This window comes from Anabrus simplex, chromosome 5 (assembly GCF_040414725.1).
Source record: "Anabrus simplex isolate iqAnaSimp1 chromosome 5, ASM4041472v1, whole genome shotgun sequence".
Taxonomy (NCBI): Eukaryota; Metazoa; Arthropoda; class Insecta; order Orthoptera; family Tettigoniidae; genus Anabrus; species Anabrus simplex.
In genome coordinates, this window is record NC_090269.1 from 131,190,983 (window position 1) to 131,215,313 (window position 24,331).

At 37.9% G+C, this 24,331-nt stretch overlaps 1 protein-coding gene across 3 annotated transcripts in view; it reads right to left on the minus strand.

Moving 5' to 3' along the window:
* The window catches only part of LOC136873846 (3-hydroxyisobutyrate dehydrogenase, mitochondrial), a 74,198-nt gene that overhangs the window by 11,070 nt on the left and 38,797 nt on the right, over positions 1-24,331 (minus strand). For 2 of the 3 annotated variants that reach the window (XR_010860181.2, XR_011018261.1), the window contains 3 exons: positions 13,062-13,272; positions 7,311-7,437; positions 3,127-3,463 (listed from right to left, as the gene is read on the minus strand). Coding sequence is in view for 1 of the 3 variants with exons in the window: in XM_067147124.2 (XP_067003225.2) it covers positions 3,251-3,463; positions 7,311-7,437; positions 13,062-13,272 (551 nt within the window). In the remaining 2 variants the exon portion in view is untranslated. Of the gene's footprint in view, positions 1-930; positions 3,464-7,310; positions 7,438-13,061; positions 13,273-24,331 lie in introns of those variants that run through there. The other variant, XM_067147124.2, reaches the window with a different exon arrangement.

The window sequence follows — 24,331 nt, forward strand, 5'->3', positions numbered from 1 at the left end:
GAAATTTTCAATACATGATTCTACGGATTTAAATTTAGTCGTTCAAGATTTTATTTTAAATAATTATTTAAAGTGGTTTATATGGAAAATAGTTATACCACTGAAATCAGCAGTCTTTTCTGAAGCTTGCAGTATAATTTGTTTTGAAACATTGTATGAAGTAACATCAGGAGCTTGAGAGAGAACAACTTGCCTCGCGCTCCGAAATGATGTGTTCAGTTAGACATTTCTTCGCTAGTTGCTACATAACCTTGGCAACAGCGTAATTTCTCTGATAATAAAGGTTTAGAAAATTCATATTGATCGATCGTACTATTGATTCAATTCAGATTTCATTTCCATACAGTCAGTTGGCAGTACTACCGGAACCGGGGTAGCTTCCCCCCTTACTCCTCACCTCAGTAAAACAAAGTATCACTAAAAGTTTTGCGGATAATACTGCCCTACTTTTCATATATTTCAGTTTATTCTTTTCAAAAACAGTCTCAGGAGGGACATTTTTCATATTGCACTAGTGAAACTAGGTCCCATACTGGACACAACAAATCCTCCATTCTTTAAAAGGAAAAAATGAAAATTACATGGATGGGTAAACAACATATTGCATTTAAAAAAATCATCAACAACAAATACAAAATGATTCTAAACCTATTTGAAAATCATCAATTATTTATGAAAATACATGTACACAACTGAAATGCCCTACAAAATAACTAAATTGATCTTTAAAAGATCTGAATTCTTAAAATCAAAATGATAAAAAGACGTTTTTAGAACATATATATGTATATAAAAGAAACAAGAAGGGAGTTGTACACATGAACAGTAATGGGTAGAGAATATGAAGAGAGTAACATTCATTCATGGGATTTACCCATCTTCAGACATGCCATTAGCACTATGTAAATTAACTTCAAAAGAAAAAAGAAATTGTGTATTTAGAGGCTTAAAGAATCTGCGGATATATACAGTATTTTATTTAACAAAACAAAATGAAGTATGAAGTAATTATTTTAAATAAATTTTTTACTACCATTATACTCCAGCTCACAGTTTTGACTGACTGACTGACTGACATTTCAATTTATGAGGAAACATCTAGGTCGTCAACTCCAACAATTTTAATCAGTCTCTATCTGAAATTTTTAAGGGAACACTTTTGGAATGCCTGACCAGCCTTTACCTCATTTTCCTACTTCCAGTTACACCTTTGAAGCACTTTCTTGCAATTCAAGCCATAACATTTTGGTTTGGATTTTATCAGTGTTTGATATTTAATTCATCAGGTATTTATTTCTAAGCAATACCATGAAAAGAAGAAATCAATGGTAAGGTTTGACAGAGACATTACCCAAATTTTCAGTTTTTCAGCCTATGATCTTTGAAAAAGAAGGGTAGATTCTGTATTTTTACCAATAGACCTACTATATTTTTAATTTTGTCTATTTAAAAAAAACTCCAAATCAAAATGCTTTAGAAGGACTTTTATGCTTTATGTTTTGATTACTTTTAAAGGCAATGACAGTCAATATGGGCAGGGATAAATGATTAAAATTCGTTCATGTTTGAGAAGATTAGTGAAGACCTGAATATTCCAGGAACTGAAAAATGAAGATTGTAGTACCAGCTCATGGCTTTGCCTGAAATTTTTCCTTTCTCTCTCTCCTATACAGCAAGGACACTAACATGCAAGACCTTATTAGAGAAAGAATTTGGAAAGAAGGTTGAAATGACTAGTGGTGGTATTTAAACCAAACGCAATCAGCTCTGCAACTGGATTCTTCACATACTTATCATGGTTTAGTATGAATTTTCCTCTTCACTGTAAAAATATACATTTGATTTCTGCCCACTTAAGGAAAAAAGTGCAATCTTTTTCAGTTCATCATAATTTATGAATCTGTTTTGCTAGTAGCACTAATACAAGTAGTTTCTGGCAAAAAGCTGGAACAGAAAAGGGTTTGGGACTGGGAAGTTGGCAGTCCTGGCATTATTGCCGCCAAAATATTTTTATCTACTACCAAAACGAAAACTATGCATTTTCTAAAAAGATTTGCATTCAAAAAGCACACCTTTTCTGGACACTGTGAAATAAAATTATTTTACTGCATATTTCATAGCCTACTGTTTTACATCACTGCTTTCACAACTTGGTTGTAAACATCTCAACTCATAGTAAAACCTCTCTTTTGGTCCTTGTCATGTAAGATTCTGTTCCCTACACAAGTCATGATCTATTGTACTATACATTATAGCCCTTGCCAGGAGTATCAACAGACACTCAATTATGATTATAATATAATAATGTTATTTGCTTTATGTCCCACTAACTACTCTTTTACGGTTTTCGGAGACGCCAAGGTGCCGGAATTTAGTCCTGCATGAGTTCTTTTATGTGCCAGTAAATCTACCGACACGAGGCTGACGTATTTGAGCACCTTCAAATACCACCGGACTGAGCCAGGATCGAACCTGCCAAGTTGGGGTCAGAAGGCCAGCACTTCAACCGTCTGAGCCACTCAGCCCAGCTCAATTATGATTACGATACATACCGGTAATACCAAAGAGTGTATATGGTGATGATAACAACGTAACAAAGAAATCTCGACCACTCAAATATCTTATACATAACCTTACTTATTTTTAATAAGTTTCTTTCCACAGAATATATATATTTGAACAATTTTGCTTTACGTTGCTCCAACACAGATAGGTCTTATGGCGATGATGGGATAGGAAAAAGCTGGGAGTGGGAAGGAAGCGGCTGTGGCCTTAATTAAGGAACAGCCCCAGCATTTGCCTGGTGAGAAAATGGGAAACCATGGCAAACCATCTTCAAGGCTGCTGACAGAGCGGTTCAAACCCAGCACCTCCTGAATTTAAGCTCACGGCTGCACAACCTAACCGTACTGCCAACTCATTCAGTCCATAGAATATATATTTTTGGTATGATAATAGATAAAACTATGTATGCAACTTGTCTGACATGAACTATTTTGTACTTGGCCTTTCCACTCGTGCAAAGAATGTCCGCTTTATGCAAAAGTTACATCTTGATGTTCAGAATTAAAATGAGGTGTCTGTTAAGATCACCATAAAAGTGTGCAGATGGATCATGACCATTACCTGAAATCAAACCACCTTCTCACAAAAACAGGTCCAGTTTTTTTTTTTAGACATGTGCACCTCACATCAAACAATGGTCCATTGAAGTCACTTTCATTTATCCCTGAAACCTTGATGATATGTCCTATGAATGACAGTTTCTCTTTGTTGCTTCTTCACTATCCTCTTTCAGGAACTGGTAGACAGAAGAAAAGTCCTTATCAGCAAATCCACGAGCAACCATGGTTCGATAAATTTGATGAGCTAAAGATCCAAGTGGCACAGGTGTCTGTGACTTAGTGGCTGCATCCTGTGCAAGTCCCAAGTCCTTCACCATTAATTTTGTTCCAAAACCACCCTGGAAAATGTAAATACAAACTTTAGCTCCAGGAATTAATAAAATTACACAAATATACAAAATGAATTAGGAGAATAATGGACTTAGGCTGTAAGAGAGATAGAGGGTGACTTGATGTGGTGTAGAAGGAGAAATCATGTTAGTTCATTCACTGAGGCTTCATACTGGATGCTGAAAGGCATAACAAATTATAAAATGTAGATATGTATTTATTATATGCAAAATCTCAGGGGGACGAAGAGAGGGAAGGAGAGAGGGAGATCCATTATAAACCTTTGCCCCTAAAACCATTAAAAATTACTTTACTTTCATTGTTAGAACAACAGAGATAAGTAATTATTTTCTTTCTGACATATGTTACTAGGGATAATTCTGATAATGAGCAAACATACGCATCTCTCATTCTTTCCCTGTTAGGTTTGGTAACTCCAGAGTTTATGATTCTGGGATCTTTGCTAAATCAGCAACTCACGCTGCAATATAATATGCCTACAGAATGTTATCCTTTCTTTTTATATTATGAATTTTGAAATATCCTTGGTCTTGCTTAAACAAACAAGTATTAATATATTAGTAACTAACTGATAATAATATTAATAATAATGTTATTATATAATGTCACTTTTATGGTTTTTGGAGACTCTGAGGTGCTGGAATTTAGTCCCACAGGAATTATTTTATGTGCCAGTAAATCTACCGGCACAAGGCTAACGTATTTGAGTACCACCAGACTTAGAATGAAGTCTGGAGAAATCTCAACGCCGTTTATCTGTGCAAGTGGGAATTAAGAGATTGTCATGTCGAAATATTATTAAAAAGGACCTGTATCCTTATAAATTTACTGTTGTGTATGCATTTAAGTGCCCAAAAGAACCTTTGGGTGTTGATTTCTACTGGTGGTTTGTGAGTGAAGAGGAATCAGGACTTTTGGATCCTCAGTTCTTCATTTCTTGAGATGAGGTCATTTTCAGCATCTTCTGTGTTCATGGACAAGGATCAATCCTGTGTCTGTCCTATTGTAAATATTTTCTGGATCAGTTATATTTTTTTTTGCAAGGGGCTTTACGTCACACCAACACAGATAGGTCTTATGGCGACGATGGGATAGGAAAGGCCTAGGAGTTGGAAGGAAGCGGCCGTGGCCTTAATTAAGGTACAGCCCCAGCATTCGTCTGGTGTGAAAACAGGAAACCACGGAAAACCATCTTCAGGGCTGCTGACAGTGGAATTCGAACCCACTATCTCCTGGATGCGAGCTCACAGCCACGCGCCTCTACGTGCACGGCCAACTCGCCTGGTTCAGTTATATTTTGCCCACCCTGTAGCACAACCTATAAAAATCAGTTCTTAATGCGCACTGTATTTTCTCAGTATAGTTTTAAACATTATTTTATAATTTTATATTTACTTTTCAATTGATTTTTAAAAATCTGAAAATGGTATCTTTGTTGAGATAACAGCTTGCTTGTGATGATTTTAGATTATTATACAGAACACACATGATACACAGATGCAAGCTAGATATTGCATTACTGTACTTGCCCCTGTCAGAACTGGCAGGAAGGATAATCAACAGACAGTATTGTCAGTTCAATGAAAAATGCAAGGTCACTGACTTCTAGAATTTATTACTGATTTTATGTAAAAGAAAGCCATAGGACTGTATGAACAAAAATTATAAATGCTGCCAGGCAGGCCGCTGCTGTCCACACGAGAAAAGGCTTCGGTGATATTTTTCTTTCAATCAATTTGTGGATATATCAATAAATTCCCAAAACTGTTTGCCAACAGTCACTGTTTTGTTCAAAATAAGGACATATGGCAACCCTAGGAATACCCAGATTATGATACATGGACCTGGCTGAGAACAGAAATAAGCAATCAGACCTGGACAGGAACCACCCACCTGGTGGCCAAGACTGTTAAGGCATCAAGTCTATACGGTTTGACACCGTGGTTAACCAGTTCGAGTCCCGATGGTCAAAAACATATTCACCATCTGAATGGTAGCCCGCAGGATAGGAGAAGTGGTGGTATACAATTCCTAATAATTAGATTACGCGCCGAAAACCTGGATTTAATGCCATACCTCTCTGCAGTGTTCAAATGGAGTGAGGGCATATGATGCTGTTGATGGTAATTCGTTTGTTTGATGATATGTTAAGCCTTGGAGCTATTTGTCAGGAGTAGACTATGTGCTGGCACCGGTTTTCACCCTTTCCCTTCCTACTATCATATATTACGTCATTCATTTCATTAACTCCTTCTGATGAGGTTGATATCAGAAAGGGCATCCAGTCATACAAAACTTGCAACAAAGATTTAGTTCACTTCATACTCGACGGCATAGAGTAACAGGACAAGGATTGGACACACATACATCTGGACAGGAGCCATATTTGTTCAAAGCAGGCTGCATTTATATAAGCAGAAATGATGATGATATTTCCATTAATTCAATTTGTTTAGAAGACTTTCCCGTGTTCTATACCTCAGTTTATTTTCTTGTGTGTTACAGAATAACCCCAAGGAATACTTTTGGCAGGTTTAAGTTGACTTAAATGACAAATTTCAAATTATGAATATGATGTATTCAGTTTTTAAAATGTAACAGAAAGGAAAAAATTACAAATGAATTTCATCTATTCTGATAACACAATCATCAATATACCCTTTTCTCATCTTTTTCTTCTGGTTATCCTAGTCATTTCTGGAGTCGTTCAAACCACCCAGGCTCGTTTTTTTTTTTTTGGCCGAAGGTTTAGTGCTGGTGTCCTCCCTAATGCCACATGATTCTTGAGATGAAATCTCAATCCAGGACAGACAGGGATCGGACCTCAGCCTTCTGGATGTGAAGCCAAGATCTAAACCACTGAGCTATCATCCCCAAGAGCCCTAACTTCGCCACCTACAAAGGCATGATAAATAAAAATAAATAAATCTTCCTTATTGTGGAAAAAATCTCTATATATAAAATAAGAGTTTTGACTCTACATTGCTCATAGTTGTGTCCACAGTAACAAGGATTTTCAGTCATCTCTGTATGTATGTTCATGCATCAAGAGCAAATGGCTGAGGAGAATTTTTTTTTTTTCAAGCTGCTTTATTTCAATACAATTTGTAATTTGTCAGAAATCAAAACCAATGTTACATAATGGAATAACGGGACATGTTTTGCCTAAATATATTAGGCATCTTCAGCTGTGCTTTCTTAATACTAAAATTAAAATGGTTAACTAGTCTTTAGGCTGTGCTTAAAACACTATGTAAAATGGCTTGTGACATTGAAAGAACTATCACAAAAATACATGCTGAGCATTGCTAACATGGAAATATTGCTCAGTCGTATTAACTGGCGATCGTTTTTGTCATAATTGTCTTAAGGTGTAAAATTGCATGGTCATCGATCCGTATCGACAATGAAAATTGCGAAGATGATTATAAAAGATGAGAAAAACCGTAAAGGACCGATCACTTGAAGAATAAAACAAGAGGAATTCATGAAAGAATGAAGGACTCCCTTTACATTAGATGCCCTATTATCTCAGAGTCGAAAGAAAACTAAATGTGAATGCCTACAATACTGAAAGCTCATAACACTGATCAACAATAACGTACACTGACCACTGCTGCCACTCATCTCCAGTAGATGGGATTACATCCTGAGAAAAACAGCACGCCTGAATATTGGTGGGAAGTAGCTGGGAGGTCAACGACGGGCACTACAGCTACTTGGAAATATACCTGAACAATTTCATTTCTGTAGCATTTTCAGTAATAGCTGAACTCAGAATGCAAAGCATTTAGTTGGAACTAAATTCATAAGAAGAAATGCTAAAATTCATACCTCATAATTATGATTGCTAGGAACATTTTCCAGAGTGCCAGGGGCAGGGTTGTACACCTCTGAAGACCAGCATCGACCGGTACTTGAGTTGATGACTTCCATCAGCAGCTTGGGTTGCAATCCCAGTCTAACAAACAATCACAAAGATGATAATGAAAGAGATCAAAGAGAGGTAAATACAGCTAATAAAGTCAAGCTAATGTAAGGTATATAAAAATAAAGGGGGAAAAGACAAAATTATCTAGGAGAAAGAGACACATTGTAGCAGGAGCAAAATATATAAGTCTAGGAAACAGATGGAGAGCGGTAACTTACTATGTAAGACCACATGGATAGAGTACACATAACAGAAAAACATGGGTCCAAAATTTTTGGCTGCATCCTTCTGTGATGAAGGTTGCGGCCAAAAATAGTAGTAGTAGTAGTAGTAGTATGGTTCAGTGACTTAATGGTAAACATTTCCTAATACATAATAGTGTTCTTGGTTTTTACGTCCCACAAACTACTTTTACGGTTTTCGGAGATGCCGAGCTGCTGGAATTTAGTCCCGCAGGAGTTATTTCAGGTGCTTATAAATCTACCAACAGGAGGCTGACGTACTTGAGCACCTTCAAATACCACCGGACTGAGCCAGGATCGAATCTGCCAATCTGGGGTCAGAAGGCCTGCGCCTCAATCGTCTGAGCCACTCAACCAGGGATTTCCCAATACAGTAGAGTCTCACAAATCCAAGGCTCCATTAAATCTGAGCAATATTTTAATTTTTTTTTACACAAATTTAAAATGAGTTTTCTACTGCATTTCATTCCCTGCTTATTCCCGCCATGTCATAATACTGTGCCTCCCCTCTACTGAGATCAGACACGTGTTTGTTATCATGCCTGAAACTAAAACGGTTTTGAGAAAGGGGGTCTGCCTATTAAAGCAGTTTTGTTACTGAACAATACAGATGAACAAGAACTAGTATGTGATGGAATTCGTGCTTTATTTTTGCCCCCAAATGTAACAAGTTTGATACAACCTATGGATCGGGGCATTTTGGAATATCTTAAAAAAAAAAAAAAAAAAAAAAAAAAAAGAACAGCCTGTGCTACATTCACTCCTGGAAGCAACAGAACGTGAGGCCAACATCACAAACTTTCTCAAACAGACTACTGTGAGGGACGTAGTGTATTGGTTAGCAGAAACATGAGACAAAGTAAAGCCAGAGACACTCGCAAAATCATGGAAAATGATTTTAGGAGAGGCTGTGTCTACTGACGGTAACTCCAATGACAGCAATGACGATGACATGCCAAACTTGTCAGATCTAATCTCACAGATACCCGGATGTAAAGATGCCAGTGAAATTGAAGTTACAGAATGGATGAAGAGGGATGAACAGTATGAACTTACAGAGGCATCAATCGATGAAATATTAAATGAACCAACAAGAGATAGCAAAGAAGATCTTTTAGTAGAGATGGCACCAAATATGTCTCATACGCTTGCATTGGAGGCAGTACTATGCTAAGATGAACAACAACTAGAGGCAACTCCCACAGACACCCTGCTCTTCAAGCGATGACTTGACATAGCTACACAGAAATGATGCAACTTTAGAAATAGAAGTCAATTCAGGATTTTTTAAAAAAATAATCTTAATCCATGCCATAACATGGTAAGAAATGACAATACAGGACCTTAGCTTCAATCATTGTCAATTTTTTTCACTTTTCATGATTTTTCCGGTGTTGCTCCATGTAGTCCAAGTTATTCCAAATCTGAAGTACCTCCCCCCATCACCCCTAATTACTTCGGATTATTGAGACTACTGTACATGAATCCTAGAATGTTTCTTAGAGCAGTGCAGTGTATTCTTTATCTGGGATATGTGGGTCTTTGCTTTAGTAAATAATATCATTGGTTTAACATAACATTAACTATTACAGTTTTCGGAGATCCTGAGGTGATAGAATTTTGTTCTTTTATGTGCCAGTGAACGTACAAATCTAGCTCTTTTAAATACGACTGGTAGGAGTCAGGATGGAACTTGCCAACTTGGGTTCAGAAGACCATCTGACACACTCGGCCTGGTTCTTCACTTTGAAAGCCTAGGACCTGAAAGCTCATGTACCATTTCCAACATGGACAATGATTTTTTAGTATAGGTCGAAGAAGATCCAGGAACAGGGTGTGGAGTAGAGTGGAATGTGATGTCGATGTATCAGACAGGTGAAATATTATTATTATTATTATTATTATTATTATTATTATTATTATTATTATTATTATTATTATTATTATGAGGAGGAGGATAAGAATAAAACTCCTCGCATTTTCTGTAGCTGGTTAGAGAAGAAACAGAGAAGCAGAGAATTTTAATTTTGTATGTGCAAAGATGATCTATAATACAGTTTTCATAAACAATTCCATTTACGCATTTAGAGATCTGTCATGACTTCTGACATGGCTTTCTTTAAAATTTACAATATGTGTCCTACTTTATATTCTGACTAATGACCCAAACCAGGTTCACAAGGGAGTAATTCTGAATTTATGGTGATGGACATTCTCAGATTTCCTTGTAGAAAATGTTAGTTGCTTTCCTGCTAATGTATTTTTGTAGCTGACTGCAGTGCTTTTCCAAGGCCGTTCTGACAGCCCACCTGTTAGCTCGCTCTTTTCTCGCCATGCAATATTTACACTATTCCTGTGCTTTCACTTAAATGATGATAACTCCTAAACCATTCATACAAAATATAGGCTCATTACCATAATCGTCACACACATCCAGACATGCAGGTCGCCCATGGGTGTCAAATAGAAAGATCTGCACCAGGCAAGCCGAACATGTCCTTGGACACTTCCAGCACTAAAAGCCATATGCTAAATAAATAATTAAATATATTAAAAATATTTTTATCTTAATAAGGTTATTGAGGTGAATAAACAACTTATTTGGGCAGGGATTATGTGATTAATCTAAAAATATGGTTTCTAATTTTAAGTTGTTTTTTTTTTTTTAAGGAAAACTATACCATGAAAACAATTGTTGACTGCTACCTTTTACAGATAGATATATACTGCCATGAACTTTAGAGTTCTTTTATGTTCAACGATCATTCCCCACATACTTCAGGGTTTATTGTTGATAATTCGGGCAGTGTATGCCAAAAAAGTAGTCAGGTTACTATTTTTTCTTTGATTCCTTCATTAAAATCCCTACTGTTGGACTCCCTTTTGGCACAGATTAATGTTTCATACACCTGTTGCCTTTTCTTGATGGATGTGGTACTTCAACATCCATCTTTTGACACAAGGTGAGAGCAAAGTGTCGCTTCCACTATTGTCCCACTCAATTTCAGCTGTGACAATATAGGAGCTGCTGCGGTGTGGGTGGTGCCAAGTAATGACGTTCAGAGCACGATTAGTCCGCCTAAGTGTTGTGAAAGGTTTTGCTCATAGGGTTAGTTGTGCTACAATAGCACTTTTTGGTACTCATTCTGGACAAATATTTCAGGTTCCCTATGGGAATCAACATCTATATCACACACCACTTGGTAAATTCTTTCTTGAATAAAATTACTGTGTCCACCTATTCAATACAATTATATTTTGTAGTGATTAAATTCTACATGAAATATAAACACTAGTTAGGGACATGTTTCGCCCTAGTTTTGGGCATCTTCTGCCTAATACTAATCTCAAGGTCAAGTCTTAAATCTATTGACATTGGAACTTAAAACTTAAATTAATATCAAATACTAAATACTTGGGGTCTGTCATCAATGACATGGGAAGCTGTGATAAAGAGGTAAAAAGACGTATTGTCTTAGGTCGTGCTGCAATGGTTAAACTTACTAAGATATGGCAGAACCGGACAATATCAAAAGCCACGAAGATGCGCTTGGTAGAATCACTAGTGTTCTCTGTCTTTTTGTATGGCTGTGAGACCTGGACCGTGAATGCTAAAGACAAAAAGCGCATTGATGCCTTGAGATGTGGTGTTGGCAGAGAATGCTACGCGTACCCTGGACAAAAAGAAGAACTAATGTTTCCATTCTGGACGAACTCTGCATCAAGAAACGCGTATCTTCCCATGTGAGTGAGCGTTACCTCCAGTTCCTTGGCCACATTTTAAGACGAGATGGAGAGAACTTGGAAAAGGTAATTTTACAAAGCAAAATTGAAGGCAGTAGACCACGAGGAAGAACAGCAAGCAGATGGATAGATCAGGCGAAAAAGATCACTGGGCTACCACTTCAGGTCATATTAGCGAAATGTGAAAACCGCTCGGGATGGAGACATATTGTCAAGGTTGCAACACGGAAATGATGGAGTTATGAGGTCACGACGCTCAGTAATGAGCACAACGACTAAGGATGATGATGACTAAATACAATGGTCTCATGCTTCTTACATATTTACATAGTTTACAATATGTACATTAACTAAATGCCAGAATTTGTGAACAAGGAAGCACTAAAATAATTATTTTCAATGACTAGAAGACGTTTGAGACGTCTGGATGAAAGTTTATGCGAATGTGTACATATTGGCTTCAGATTGATCATTTGCATGAACTTTCATCCAGAGGTCGCAAACATTTTTTAGTCATTGTATAATTAAAATATTTTATTGCTTCCTTGTTCACAAATTCTGGCATTTAGTTAATGTACATATTGTAAACTATGTAAATATGTAATAAGCATAAGATCATTGTATTTAGTATTTGATATTAATTTAAGTTTAGTATTAAGTTCCAATGTCAATAGATTTAAGACTTGACCTTATGATTAGTATTAGGCTGAAGATGCCAAAACTAGGGCGAAACATGTCCCTAGCTAGTGTTTATATTTCATGTAGAATTTTATCACTACAAAATATAATTGTATTGAATAGGTGGACACAGTAATTTTATTCAAGAAAGAATTTACTTATTGTATCTTCAATACGGAACAAAATGAGATTAGTCACTTGTAACACACCACTTGGTTGAGCACCTCGTCTTCTTTCTTCCAAGTCTTCCCAATCCAAACTTCGCAAATTTTTTGTAATGCTACTCTTTTGTTGGAAATCACCCAGAACAAATCAAGCTGATTTTCTTTGGATTTTTTCCAGTTCTTGAATCAAGTACTCCTGGTGAGGGTCCCCTATACTGGAACCATACTCTAGTTGGGGTCTTACCACAGACTTATATGCCCTCTCTTTACATCCTTACTACAACCCCTAAATACTCTCATAACAATGTGTGGAGATCTGTACCTTTTATTTACAATCCCATTTATGTGATTACCCCAATGAAGATCTTTGTAAATCTTGTCATTCATACAAACTCAAAGAAAACATAATTGATTTTGAAAATTACAGAAACTATCTTCAGAGCTTTGCAGCCCTTACATGACCTGAGGAAGCAAGCTACTATAATGCTACAAACATGAGCTCACTTATTTTTCAATATGGGATTACAGCATGCATTTAATGAAGGGCAACAAATCTAATGATCTTCTATTTCATTTAGCAAGAATGTTGTTCCTCCTCTTTGATTTAGTGAGTTTACCTGCTTATGACTATTCTTCATGGGCTTAGTTATTTTTTTATAGTTATTTTAAATAAATGCTATCTGCTTAGGTGTATAAAAAGGAATATTGACAATATTCAAACAGGATAGATTTTAGCACTTATCATTGTATTGCAAGATCAGCAAGAATAACTTGAAACTTTATTACTTCTAAAATTTAACCCTTTGATAATTAAGTGTTAGTCTACCTGATACCCAAGTTCATTGCTTCAGCAGTCCCCACCATACTGATTGCTAGCAGCATATTGTTGCAGATCTTGGCAGTCTGGCCAGAACCCACAGGCCCACAGTATATAGCACGTGATCCCATGGAGTGCAGGAGTTCAAGAGCTGCTGGGAACTCTTCCTTCCGACCACCAACCATGAAGGTTAGATGGCCAGCCTTGGCAGCATTCACACCTTTGAAAGCAGAAAAAACAATTTTATCTACTAAAATACTCATTAACCCTTTATGCACCGGGCATGTTTAAGAAGAGTGCACCTAAAACGACCAGAATAGATTGCATTGGGAAAGAAGACCAAGGACTGTTTTGAAATTCTCCATTATTCATCCATGACATAGTGTAACTAAAATAATGATATGATTTTCTTCCACAATGTTCAGAGAACTGTCCCCCCCTCACCCACTTTTGTTTCTTTTTGCAAGAGATGAAAGAGAAGATAATGTGAATAAAAGAAATATTTCAAAACCTGTTTAAGTTTATTCCATCGACTAAATATCGTAAGCTGGTCATTTTAGCTAATAGAGCTATTGGCAATACATTGTCACCTGTTTTTTATCATTTATTTTTCTTTATGAATGTGGGCACTGACGATATATCATCAGTTGGTCCTATAAGGGTTAAGTTATTACAGAATGGAGGTTGTTTCTTGCAGAGTTTCTTGTTACATCACATTAAGTTTTTGTAAAGATATCTTCTTACAAGTTCCTCATTGTTATCAAGTGTCAGATAATTTCTTAACATGATTTCACTAATTACAATTTATCATCAAACCCTGCAGTATGTTAAGAAATAATATTTCAAAAGTATCAAAATTGAAATGAACACAAAAAATGCATTAACAGATAATTATTGGGGATCAATACTGATTTAAATATCAGTCAATATAAGTAAAAGTAGTAAATCAATTCTCCACTTCCTTAATGACACCATCATACTGTAATAACTTTTTCACTTTTGATTGAAAATACAATAGAAGTCCTAAAATTATAAAATGGTGACATATGCACGGATGTGTCTGTCCTAAACCAGTTCAACACAGGCAGTGACCACAGACCTTTACCAGTTCAACACAGGCAGTGACCACAGACTTTTACAAGTTAGGATCTCAACAGATATCCCCCTGTGGGTGGGGGCAGAATAACACCCACGGTATCCTCTGCTTGTTTGTAAGAGGCGACTAAAGGGGGCTCCAAGGGCTCTGTACTTTGGAGCATAGGCTGGCGACCACGGGGCCCTTAGCTGAGTCCTGGCACTGCTTCCACTTACTTGTGCCAGGCTCTTAACTTTCATTTATCCTATCCGACCTCCCTTGGTCAACTCTTGTTCTTTTCCGATCCTGACTCTATTAGGTTTCCGAGGGCTAGGGAGTCTTTCATTTTTCACGCCCTTAGTAGCCCTTGTCTTTCTTTGGCTGATACCTTCATTTTCTGAAGTGTCAGAGCCCTTCCATTTTCTCTCTCTGATTAGTAATCTTTAGAAGATGGTTGCCTAGTTGTAATTCCTCTTAAAACAGTAATCACCACCACTACATCTCAACAGACATAAAGCTGAAAAGAAAGGAACTCCTCCTAAAAAATAAACACTGAACTGCAGAAGTGCTCACCCAAAAAGTTACTCAATACTGCAGCATCAATCAGAGAGAATTGGAGCATCATCATCATCATCATCATCATCATCATCATCATCATCATCATCATCATCATCATCATAATAATAATAATAATAATAATAATAATAATAATAATAATAATAATAATAATAATAATAATAATAATAATAATAATAATAATAATAATGCTTATTTTCATTTTAATACCTAGGAATTTGAAATATGGAACTTATCTTAATGATGTCCTCCTATTTCTATTATTTTCCTCGTATCACAATTCCTTTTGTAAACTATGTAAGGTTTCTTAATGAGCAACACCAATAATTTTCATTATTTCATTTTTCATTTACTTCAACTCTTTTGGAACAGTACATTTGAGGTCATTTAGATTAATCTACCATTATCATTCTTATCATAATTTGAATTGTTTTTGAAAATTAATTATGGATAATTTAACAAGCTTTTTTAACAGGTTTAATTTTCCATTATGTAATTTGCGTTTATATGAATGGCTTTTGTGGAACTATATTCACACTTTTTATTGAAAATCCGCAGCCTGTTTCCAGTCATTCGATCGGGTCAGGAATGGAATTAATGAAGCCCCCAACTAGCGGCGAGGATAGGAATTGTGCTGGCTGCTGAAGCCTGTCGCACTCCTCTGGGGCAATGATTAATGGCTGACAGATGAAATTAAATGATATTGGAGAGTGTTTCTGGAATGAAATACGACAGAAAAACAGGAGTACCCGGAGAAAAACCTGTCCCGCCTCCGCTTTGTCCAGCACAAACACCATATGGAGTGATCGGGATTTGAACAACGGAACTCAGCAGTGAGATGTTGGCGTGCTGCCACCTGAGCCACGGAGGGTTCGTAGTTTTTATTATTTATTTTGGGATAGTCTAATGAACTTTCTTAATGGGTAGCTTAGTTTTCCTTTAATTTTTATCATTATGAAATTTAGGTTTATGTGAACGGCTTTTGTGGAATTATATTCCTAGTTATTAATATTAAGGGATAGTCTAAAGAGATTTTTAACCGATTGTTAATTTTCCGTGGAGTCTGCGGCAGTTCGTAGCAGTTCCGGTGATTGATCCCACATGTCTCGTGCTGTATGTGCCGCTGTGAATGACTCTGGAATCATAGTGTGTGGGCCACTTCCTGGCAAGTTGTAGTCCACCTTAAACAAAGTCTCACCAATGGCAATTTCACTTGCTATTCAACAGTCCAAAGGATGGTGGGAGCAGGTTTTGGGTGAAACTGGGAGCTTCTAGTCTGGACCTGCACGTTGGTGATAGATGTGCGATCGTCGCCTTCCTGAGACTTTGTGAATACTCAGGGATCTGGTCCTGCATCTATGACTGGGCAGGCCTATTTAGGATCACTGCTGCCCACCCCGAAGGGGGAAAGCCCTCGAAAATGTGGGCTAAACATTGGTAGTCACATTTGAACCCGTCTGGGAAACCGCACACAGAGGGTCGCCCAAATTCATGCAGTCGAAATCAATTGAAAATGAAGAACACAATTTTAACTGTAGGCACGTGGAATGTCAGAACGCTACTTGATCTGAAGGACAATAATAGGCCCGAAAGAAGGACAGCTCTTATCATCCATGAGCTAGCAAAGCTAAACATCGACAGCGTTGCTCTGAGCGAAACAAGACTATCAGGTGAGGGACAAATCAGTGAAGCAAGTAGCGTATACACCATCTTTTCGAAAGGAAGGAAGGAGAAAATCATACTCATGGTGTTGGTTTTGCGGTCAAGACAAAGTTAGTGTATAAACATCAACTCACACCAATTGCAGTAAATGAAAGGCTTATGACCCTGAGTGTACCTCTTTCTAAGGATAGTACCATTACATTAATTTCTGCCTAAGCTCCCACTCTAAAAGATGAGGAAGATACAAAAAATCAGTTCTAACAACATCTGAACACAGTTCTCACCAAAATACCTGCAACAGATAAGATCTTATTGCTTGGTGACTTTAACGCTAAAGTGGGTAATGATAACCAGCTATGGGAAGATGTCATGGGAAATCAAGGTGTAGGGAATCGCAATTCAAATGGTCTATTACTACTTGGTCTGTGTGCTGAACATGAACTGTTTATCACAAATACACAATTCCGACTTCCCAACCGCTTCAAAACTACATGGATGCACCCTCGATCAAAACACTGGCACCTCACTGACTATGTCATTACCAGGCAACGCGACAGAAGAGATATTCTGATTACAAAGACTGCTAGAAACATTGATGACTGTTGGATAGCCCATAAACTTCTTCTTAGTTGACTCAGGATGACTATAAATCAGAAACCACGTTTCCATCTCATGCATCCTTCCAGAAGAAAATTCAACACTGTTAAACTTCAGAATGAGGCTGTTGCCTCTGAATACCAGAATTCAATTTTAAACCACTTGTCACACAACCCAGTTAACAATAATGACGTAAATTGTGAATGGATTCACACTACAAAAAATCATCAGCAATCAGCAGAATGTGCTATTGGCTTTGAGAAAAAGAAAAGACTTTTTTTTTTTGCTAGGGGCTTTACGTCGCACCGACACAGATAGGTCTTATGGCGACAATGGGATAGGAAAGGCCTAGGAGTTGGAAGGAAGCGGCCGTGGCCTTATTTAAGGTACAGCCCCAGCATTTGCCTGGTGTGAAAATGGGAAACCACGGAAAACCATCTTCAGGGCTGCCGATAGTGGGATTCGAACCTACTATCTCCCGGATACAAGCTCACAGCCGCGAAGGAAAAGACAAGACTGGTTTGATGATAATAATGAAGCCATAATCAACGTTATCAATGCCAAGCAGGATGCCCTTTTATCCTCCATACAAGATCCATCTTCTCAGTTGAAGAGATCACGTTTTCAAGAGCTGAAGCAGAAATGTCAAACCAAAATAAGGGAAATAAAGAACAACTGGTGGCAACAAAAAGCCAACGAACTACAAAACTTGTCAGTTGCCAGGCACCTGCAAAATTTCTATGCTGAACTAAAACAGATTTATGGACCTGTCCGTGCTTCATCGGGAAATTTGAAAACTGCTGACACCACCACCATTCTTACAGACAATCAAGATATTCTGAAATGCTGGAAAGAGCACTTCAATTTACTTTTAAACCACAGTTCCACTGCTGCTGAAAATTTTCTTCAGCATGTCCCACAACATCCTATGCAACTTTGGATGTCAATGCCACCAACCTTTCACAAATTTAACAAAGCTCTTCTCAGCCTTAAACCTAGAAAGGCTCCTGGACCAGACAATATTCCTCTAGAACTCATTCTTAAAGGAGGCCTACCTCTCAAAACAAGGCTCTTCTCTCTGATGCTAAGGATATGGGAAACCAAATATGTACCTGCCAACATGAAGAACTCTATCATAGTCACTATCTTCAAAAAGGATGATCAAAGCATTTGTGGCAACTACCGTGGCATATCCCTGCTGTCTACAGTAGGTAAAATATTTGTCAGGATCCTGTTGAGTTGGCTTCAAACTCTATCTGAAAAGTTACTCCCTGAATCACAGTGTGGGTTTCGCACATCCAGGAGTACCACTGACATGATCTTCTGCGCAAGACAGCTGCAGGAAAAATGCAGAGAGCAACAGAAACCCTTGTTCTTGGTGTTTCATGACCTGGAAAAGGCCTTTGATACTGTGCCTAGAGATGCTATGTGAATGGTGTTAAGGCAATTTGACTGTCCCGAACATTTTGTTGGACTCGTCCGGGCTCTTCGTGATGATATGGTTGGTCAGGTTCTTATCAAAACAACGTGTCAGAAGAATTTCCTATTACTAATCGACTAAAGCTTTAGATCTACAGTAATAATACCCATTTGATCCGTTATAAAGAAAAATAACAATGTCCAGCCTAAGCCAAATTACATACTACTAACTTGGTGGACCCTACACAGGCGGAATACCGGGCAACCATGCAAGGTTCCACCCCTAGCTAAATCTGTTAAGCTGGCTCTAACATGGACGGATGACCGGCTCACATGCTAGGGCACCCCCTATCTCTAAATTAAGCCTATAACTAATTACAACATTAAATCTATACTAATCTATCTTAAGCTGCCTCTAACATGGACGGATGACCAGCTCACATGCTAGGGCACCCCCTACGTCTAAATTAAGCCTATAACTAATTACAACATTAAATCTGTACTAGTTCTAAATCTATACTAATCTATCCTAAGCTGCCTCTAACATGGACGGATGACCAGCTCACATGCTAGGGCACCCCCTACATCTGAATTAAGCCTATAACTAATTACAACATTAAATCTATACTAATTCTATCCTAGTACCTCTTATCATTAACTAATAAATCAAAACCAATACTGTCTCAATACACATAAATACACCTTCACTTGCATAAATACCCTCTAAACTTCGCTATCTTTCCTAATATCCATAAATACACCTTCACTTGAAAAAATACCCTCTAAACTTCGCTATCTCTTTTAATATCCATCCATCGAACTCAACAATCATTCACTTCATTTCCATGCCACATATCATTACATATCTACCTCTTATCATAAAGACACCTTTACTAGAATAAATACCCACTAAACTTCGCTATCTTTCTTATCATCCATTCGCCACCATGCCCCTGCTGAACATACACACAAACCTTTGCACATTCCATTCCTCCTACATTTCCTCTACTTGTCTCTCTCAGGGTTGCTGATTCCATGCTTCAGCGGTATTATGAATGTCACAGACCCCATACACGCTAACCTTAGCACATTCCATTCCTACTACATTTCCTCTACTTGACTCCCTCGTGGTTGCTGATTCCATACTTCCGTTACACTCACATTCTGCTAATACGTACTTTAACCATTACAATGCCCTTCGAACTCAACAATCCATCCATCTTATATCTCAAGACACCATTATATGAATAAGTGCCATACAATTACAGTACACTTAAAAACACCTTATCACCTCGCTACCTCTCTTATCATTCATCCATCATATATCTATTATCATCACCTTTCATATTTAACACTTCAATTCCAGTAGATACCATCCAACCTCCTTTATATCTCCAAACTCGTAACAATTACACTACACATATAGACATCATTACTTGAGTAAGTACCATCTAAACTTCGCTACCTCTCTTATCATCCATCCATCTAAACTCTGATCCAACTTCTAAACATCAATACATATCTACCTCTTATCATTCTTCACTTGAATAAATACCCTCTAAGCTTCACTACCTCTCTTATCATCCATCCATCGCACTCCACAATCATTCTCTTCAATTCCATACCACATATCCTTACATATATACCTCTTATCATTAACTAATAAATCACTCACCAATACGATCTCCGTCATGCCATCACTTGAATAAATACCATACACTTGGTCTATCCATCTTCTACCTAAAGACACCATCACTTCAATTACAATTATACTACACATACAGGCACCATTACTTGAGTAAATACATACATACAAACACCACCATAACTACGCTTCTGTCCTCCATCATAGGCAAACTATGTTACTTACTACTGTTACTTGACTTTTTACTTCTCGTAATTATTCCTTCCATTTTTCCTTTTTTGTCCCATAGGTCCTTCAAACTCAAGCTTCTCCCTTTGATCACGGCACTTCTTACTTCTGCTTCCTCCCTCAAACCATTATTCTCGCTCCGATTCTGTCCGCTTGTCTTCCCCTGTGGTTCTTTTTCTTCCCTCGCGCAGACTTCCGACACTAATTCGTCCATTAAATTCCTGACTACTTCCATCCTTCTTGCATTTACTTTTTCTTCAGCTCTTTTCATGATCTCTTCCCAGGAACCCCATCTACTCAGTGTTCCTTCATTTACAGTATGTACATCAGCCCTGGTAGTTTCTTCTTGCCTCGAACTGTCAGCCCTGCTAGTTTCTTCTTGCCTCAAACTCTCATCCATTAATTTCAGTTTCGATATTGTCCACTTACGGGTCCAATTCCTGTCGCTCACCACGAGTATCTGACCACTAATATACGCTTTCAATCCCTGAATTTTTGCTTTCACAAGATGTTTTTTAAGAATTTTAAAATTTCTACTCTCTTCTCTTCCGAAATCTCTCTTAATTCTAATGTTCTCACACTGTAGATTACCAGCGTTCCTTATCACTATGTCTGCCATCAATGAAGATAGCAGCGACACTTTTATGGGCCTGTGCCCTCCCACCTTGCCAACTCTCTCCACATTGTCTATATCTACCTCACTGAAATTTATTTTCATTTTTTTTTGTATAACATCTACCACTTTGTAAATAATGTCCACTTTAGATTCTGCCTTGTCTTCCTCCACCCCATAAATAAATATGGATTTCTTCTTGCGCTCCTGTCTGCAAAATTCGATTTCTTTCTTCAGGTTTACCATCTCTTCATCCATATTTTTTATTTTCTCTCTTAGTGACACCAGTTCTTTCTCGCTGCCTTCTATCATCGCCTTCGTATTCTTCATATAATCCTGGATCCACTGTCTCGTCTTTTCTTGCTCCTGGCCTTGTTCTTGAAGCATTTTCTTTAATTGTTCAAACGGACATACCTCCTGTATTACTTCTCTTACTACTTTCCTCATAACCTCTACGTCTACCCAATTCATCGTATCTATCTCCTTGCCGACCGCTTGACCTTACCGCTTCCTCACTCTTAATCCACTCCACTCCTAATCGACTAAAGCAAGATTGTGTGCTTGCACCTACACTGTTTGCCTTGTACCTGACAGCTATGCTTTATGAGAGATCTGGTAATAATGTAGGTGTAGAAATTAGTTACAGACTTGATGGAGGGATTTTTAATCAGTCAAGACACCACTCTAAAAGACTTACCCATCTCACCCGGGTTAGTGAATTGCAATATGCAGATGACAATGCTACTTCAGAGGACTTGCAATTGTCAGTTGGTTGCTTTAAGGCTGCTTATGAGCATTTTGCCCTGTCTATCAACATTCAGAAAAGTAAGGATTTAGTACAACCTGCTCCAGGAGCTAGTTTGCCAGACTTCAACATTACCATCTCAGATACATCTATGGAACAAGTAGACTTCTTTTCCTACCTTGGGAGTATTCTCTCATCTCGTAACTCGGAGATGGATGTAGAAAATAGAATACAAGCTGCTCATTGTGCTTTTGGACGTCTACCCCACAAAGTCTTTTCTTTGTAATTTCCAAAATACTGTAACAACAAGCCTTCCAAAACACTAGAGGACATCTTAACTAATGACCGACAGATGTGCATGTACGTGGCCCATGGGACAAGGGACAGGACAAGTTACTTCAGTCGTGTCTCCTGTCCCATGTCCAGAAGTGTGCGCTCTGACTAATGAAGTCACATTCAGTGGGGGGAACATTGCTCTGACATCTTTGTATTGGAGTTGCTTGACATCAGGGCATGACAAGACATCTTTTTGGGACAGATTCTTAAGTTCCAGGAACTTTTCCACCAAAAGCACAAACAGCTGAAAAACAGACCTTAAAAATATCTTCATCATCTATGTTCTTATAAGGGAACTCAACATGGTCATACAGAAACTGACAATGGAATTTTGCTGAGAGGATGAGGTCCCGATTCTGGCTGCTTTAAAAACTTATGAAGCCTATCAAACATGTAAGCATGGTGTCAATTTGTGAGAATACAAACTGAACATTCAGTTCGTGATCAGTTCCATCTACTAAAATACTGTATTTAGTTGCGTATTAGACCCCCTTCCTTACTTTTACAGCCAAAAAATGTATTGGGGGTGGGGTCCATTATGTGATGACCTCAAATTTTGTGCAGTGAACACACGACTTCTAGGCTATAAAGAGCTATAAATTGTACATGTAAACATTCTACACTATTCTTTAACAAACTTATGAATGTATTTGAGTTATACTGACTATTTTCATTGGAAGGCAGTATTTCTAAATTTAAAAAGACAACTGGCGAATATAACTCTTAAGCCTACATATTGTACCCGTCCAAATGGTGTTTTATTGAATTTTGGGAAGTTGGTAAAATTTTGTAATGCAATATGGGTTTACCCGTGAGCGAGTACCAGCTAATCACCGTGCCGTTCCGCTGCGGACGAGTGAGAACTGGGTCAGCCGGTGAAGGTCACCACGTCACAGAGGTTACGTCACCTAGCAAGCCGATAGCCAAGGGGGGAGCGACATTCCAGAGAAATCTGCTCACAAGTTTGAAGGACGAATCATGTTGCAGGATAGCTGACAGCCAATGAAAATCAGTGAAGGTGTCAGATGGTCGGAGGACTTTTCTAGAAAGAAGTCCAACAGTAGAGTTTCTAGAAAGAAGTCGAACGGTTGAGTTACACGAAAGAAGTCGAACAGTATAGTTACAGGAGAGACAGCGAACAGTGTATTTTCCAGAAGAGTTAGCAAACAGTGGTATTAACTGTTCACCTCTTGTACTGCACGACGACTATTATTAAAGAGTGCTAATTCACATTTTTGTAAAATCAATTCAGTATAGTGCGATATTATTGCTGCCGCACATTTTCCCGGGTGGAACTTTCCAAACCACGGACAGTCAGCGCACTCATTACGCCGAGCGTTACTGCAGAAGTTTGTAGAATGTTCCAGTAAGAACTACAAGAGAGGATGACCATTGAAAGAGAGCCTTCGAGAATAAACCAGGCCTATGAACACCGTCTTGTTAGTAATATAATATATTACTCGAAATTCCGTCAGCTCAACGATGTACTGTAGACTGGTAAATGTGCTCGAAAATTGAAGTTTTGGTAGGACTGAACCCCAGTGTACATCATTGCGCCAGTTAAGTACCGTAAGACAATCTAGTGATATACAACGAGTGTGGATCCAATTTTTATAATAAATTTCAGTTTCAGCTACCTCCGCGAACACCAGCCATCAGCATGGAGCGAACCAGAAGGAAATCCTGGAATTTTCTAAAACCTTGCTGGAGTGATTCAACGCTATTGGACTTCACCAGGGTCATGATGTGTTAAACTGACGTGTGCAAGCCAGCACGATGAATTTGTTTGTCCACAAGCCACCGTACTGAAGAAGAGGAACCGACGTCTACAGCGACATCCAGACGCCGGAGATTTACATCGGAACAATAAGTACTTTTGTTACATTTCTTCTCTTTCAGTAGATGGCTAGTTGGATTGTATTCTTATTTAACGAAATGTAGTTTCTTTAGTAATGTCTATATTTAAGTGGCGGTGATGGTAGAGTAGTCATGGATTCATTGATTCATTAGTTTCATTTTTTTTTCTCTTTTGCATTTTCTTGGGATATTGCTATTTGATTCAGTGATTGATAACCCCAGTTGCTAGTGAATTTCACAAGGTTATGAACAATTAAGGTCTTCAAAAGGAATTATGGGGGAATGAAGCCTAATAATAAGCATAGTAATAATAATAAGAATAAAATATGACTTCATAAAAAAAATCATGAGGACGAGTATGACATTAATTAAATAAGGTTAAAACTATAATTAAATCGAAGCTTTAATGAACAACTGGTTTGTGAAATAAGATTGATTTTAGAAGGGAAGGTGATTGCTGTGGACAGTAGGCAGCTCATCGAGAAGACGCTTTTAGGAGCAATAATTGGGGAGTTAATAATAATTA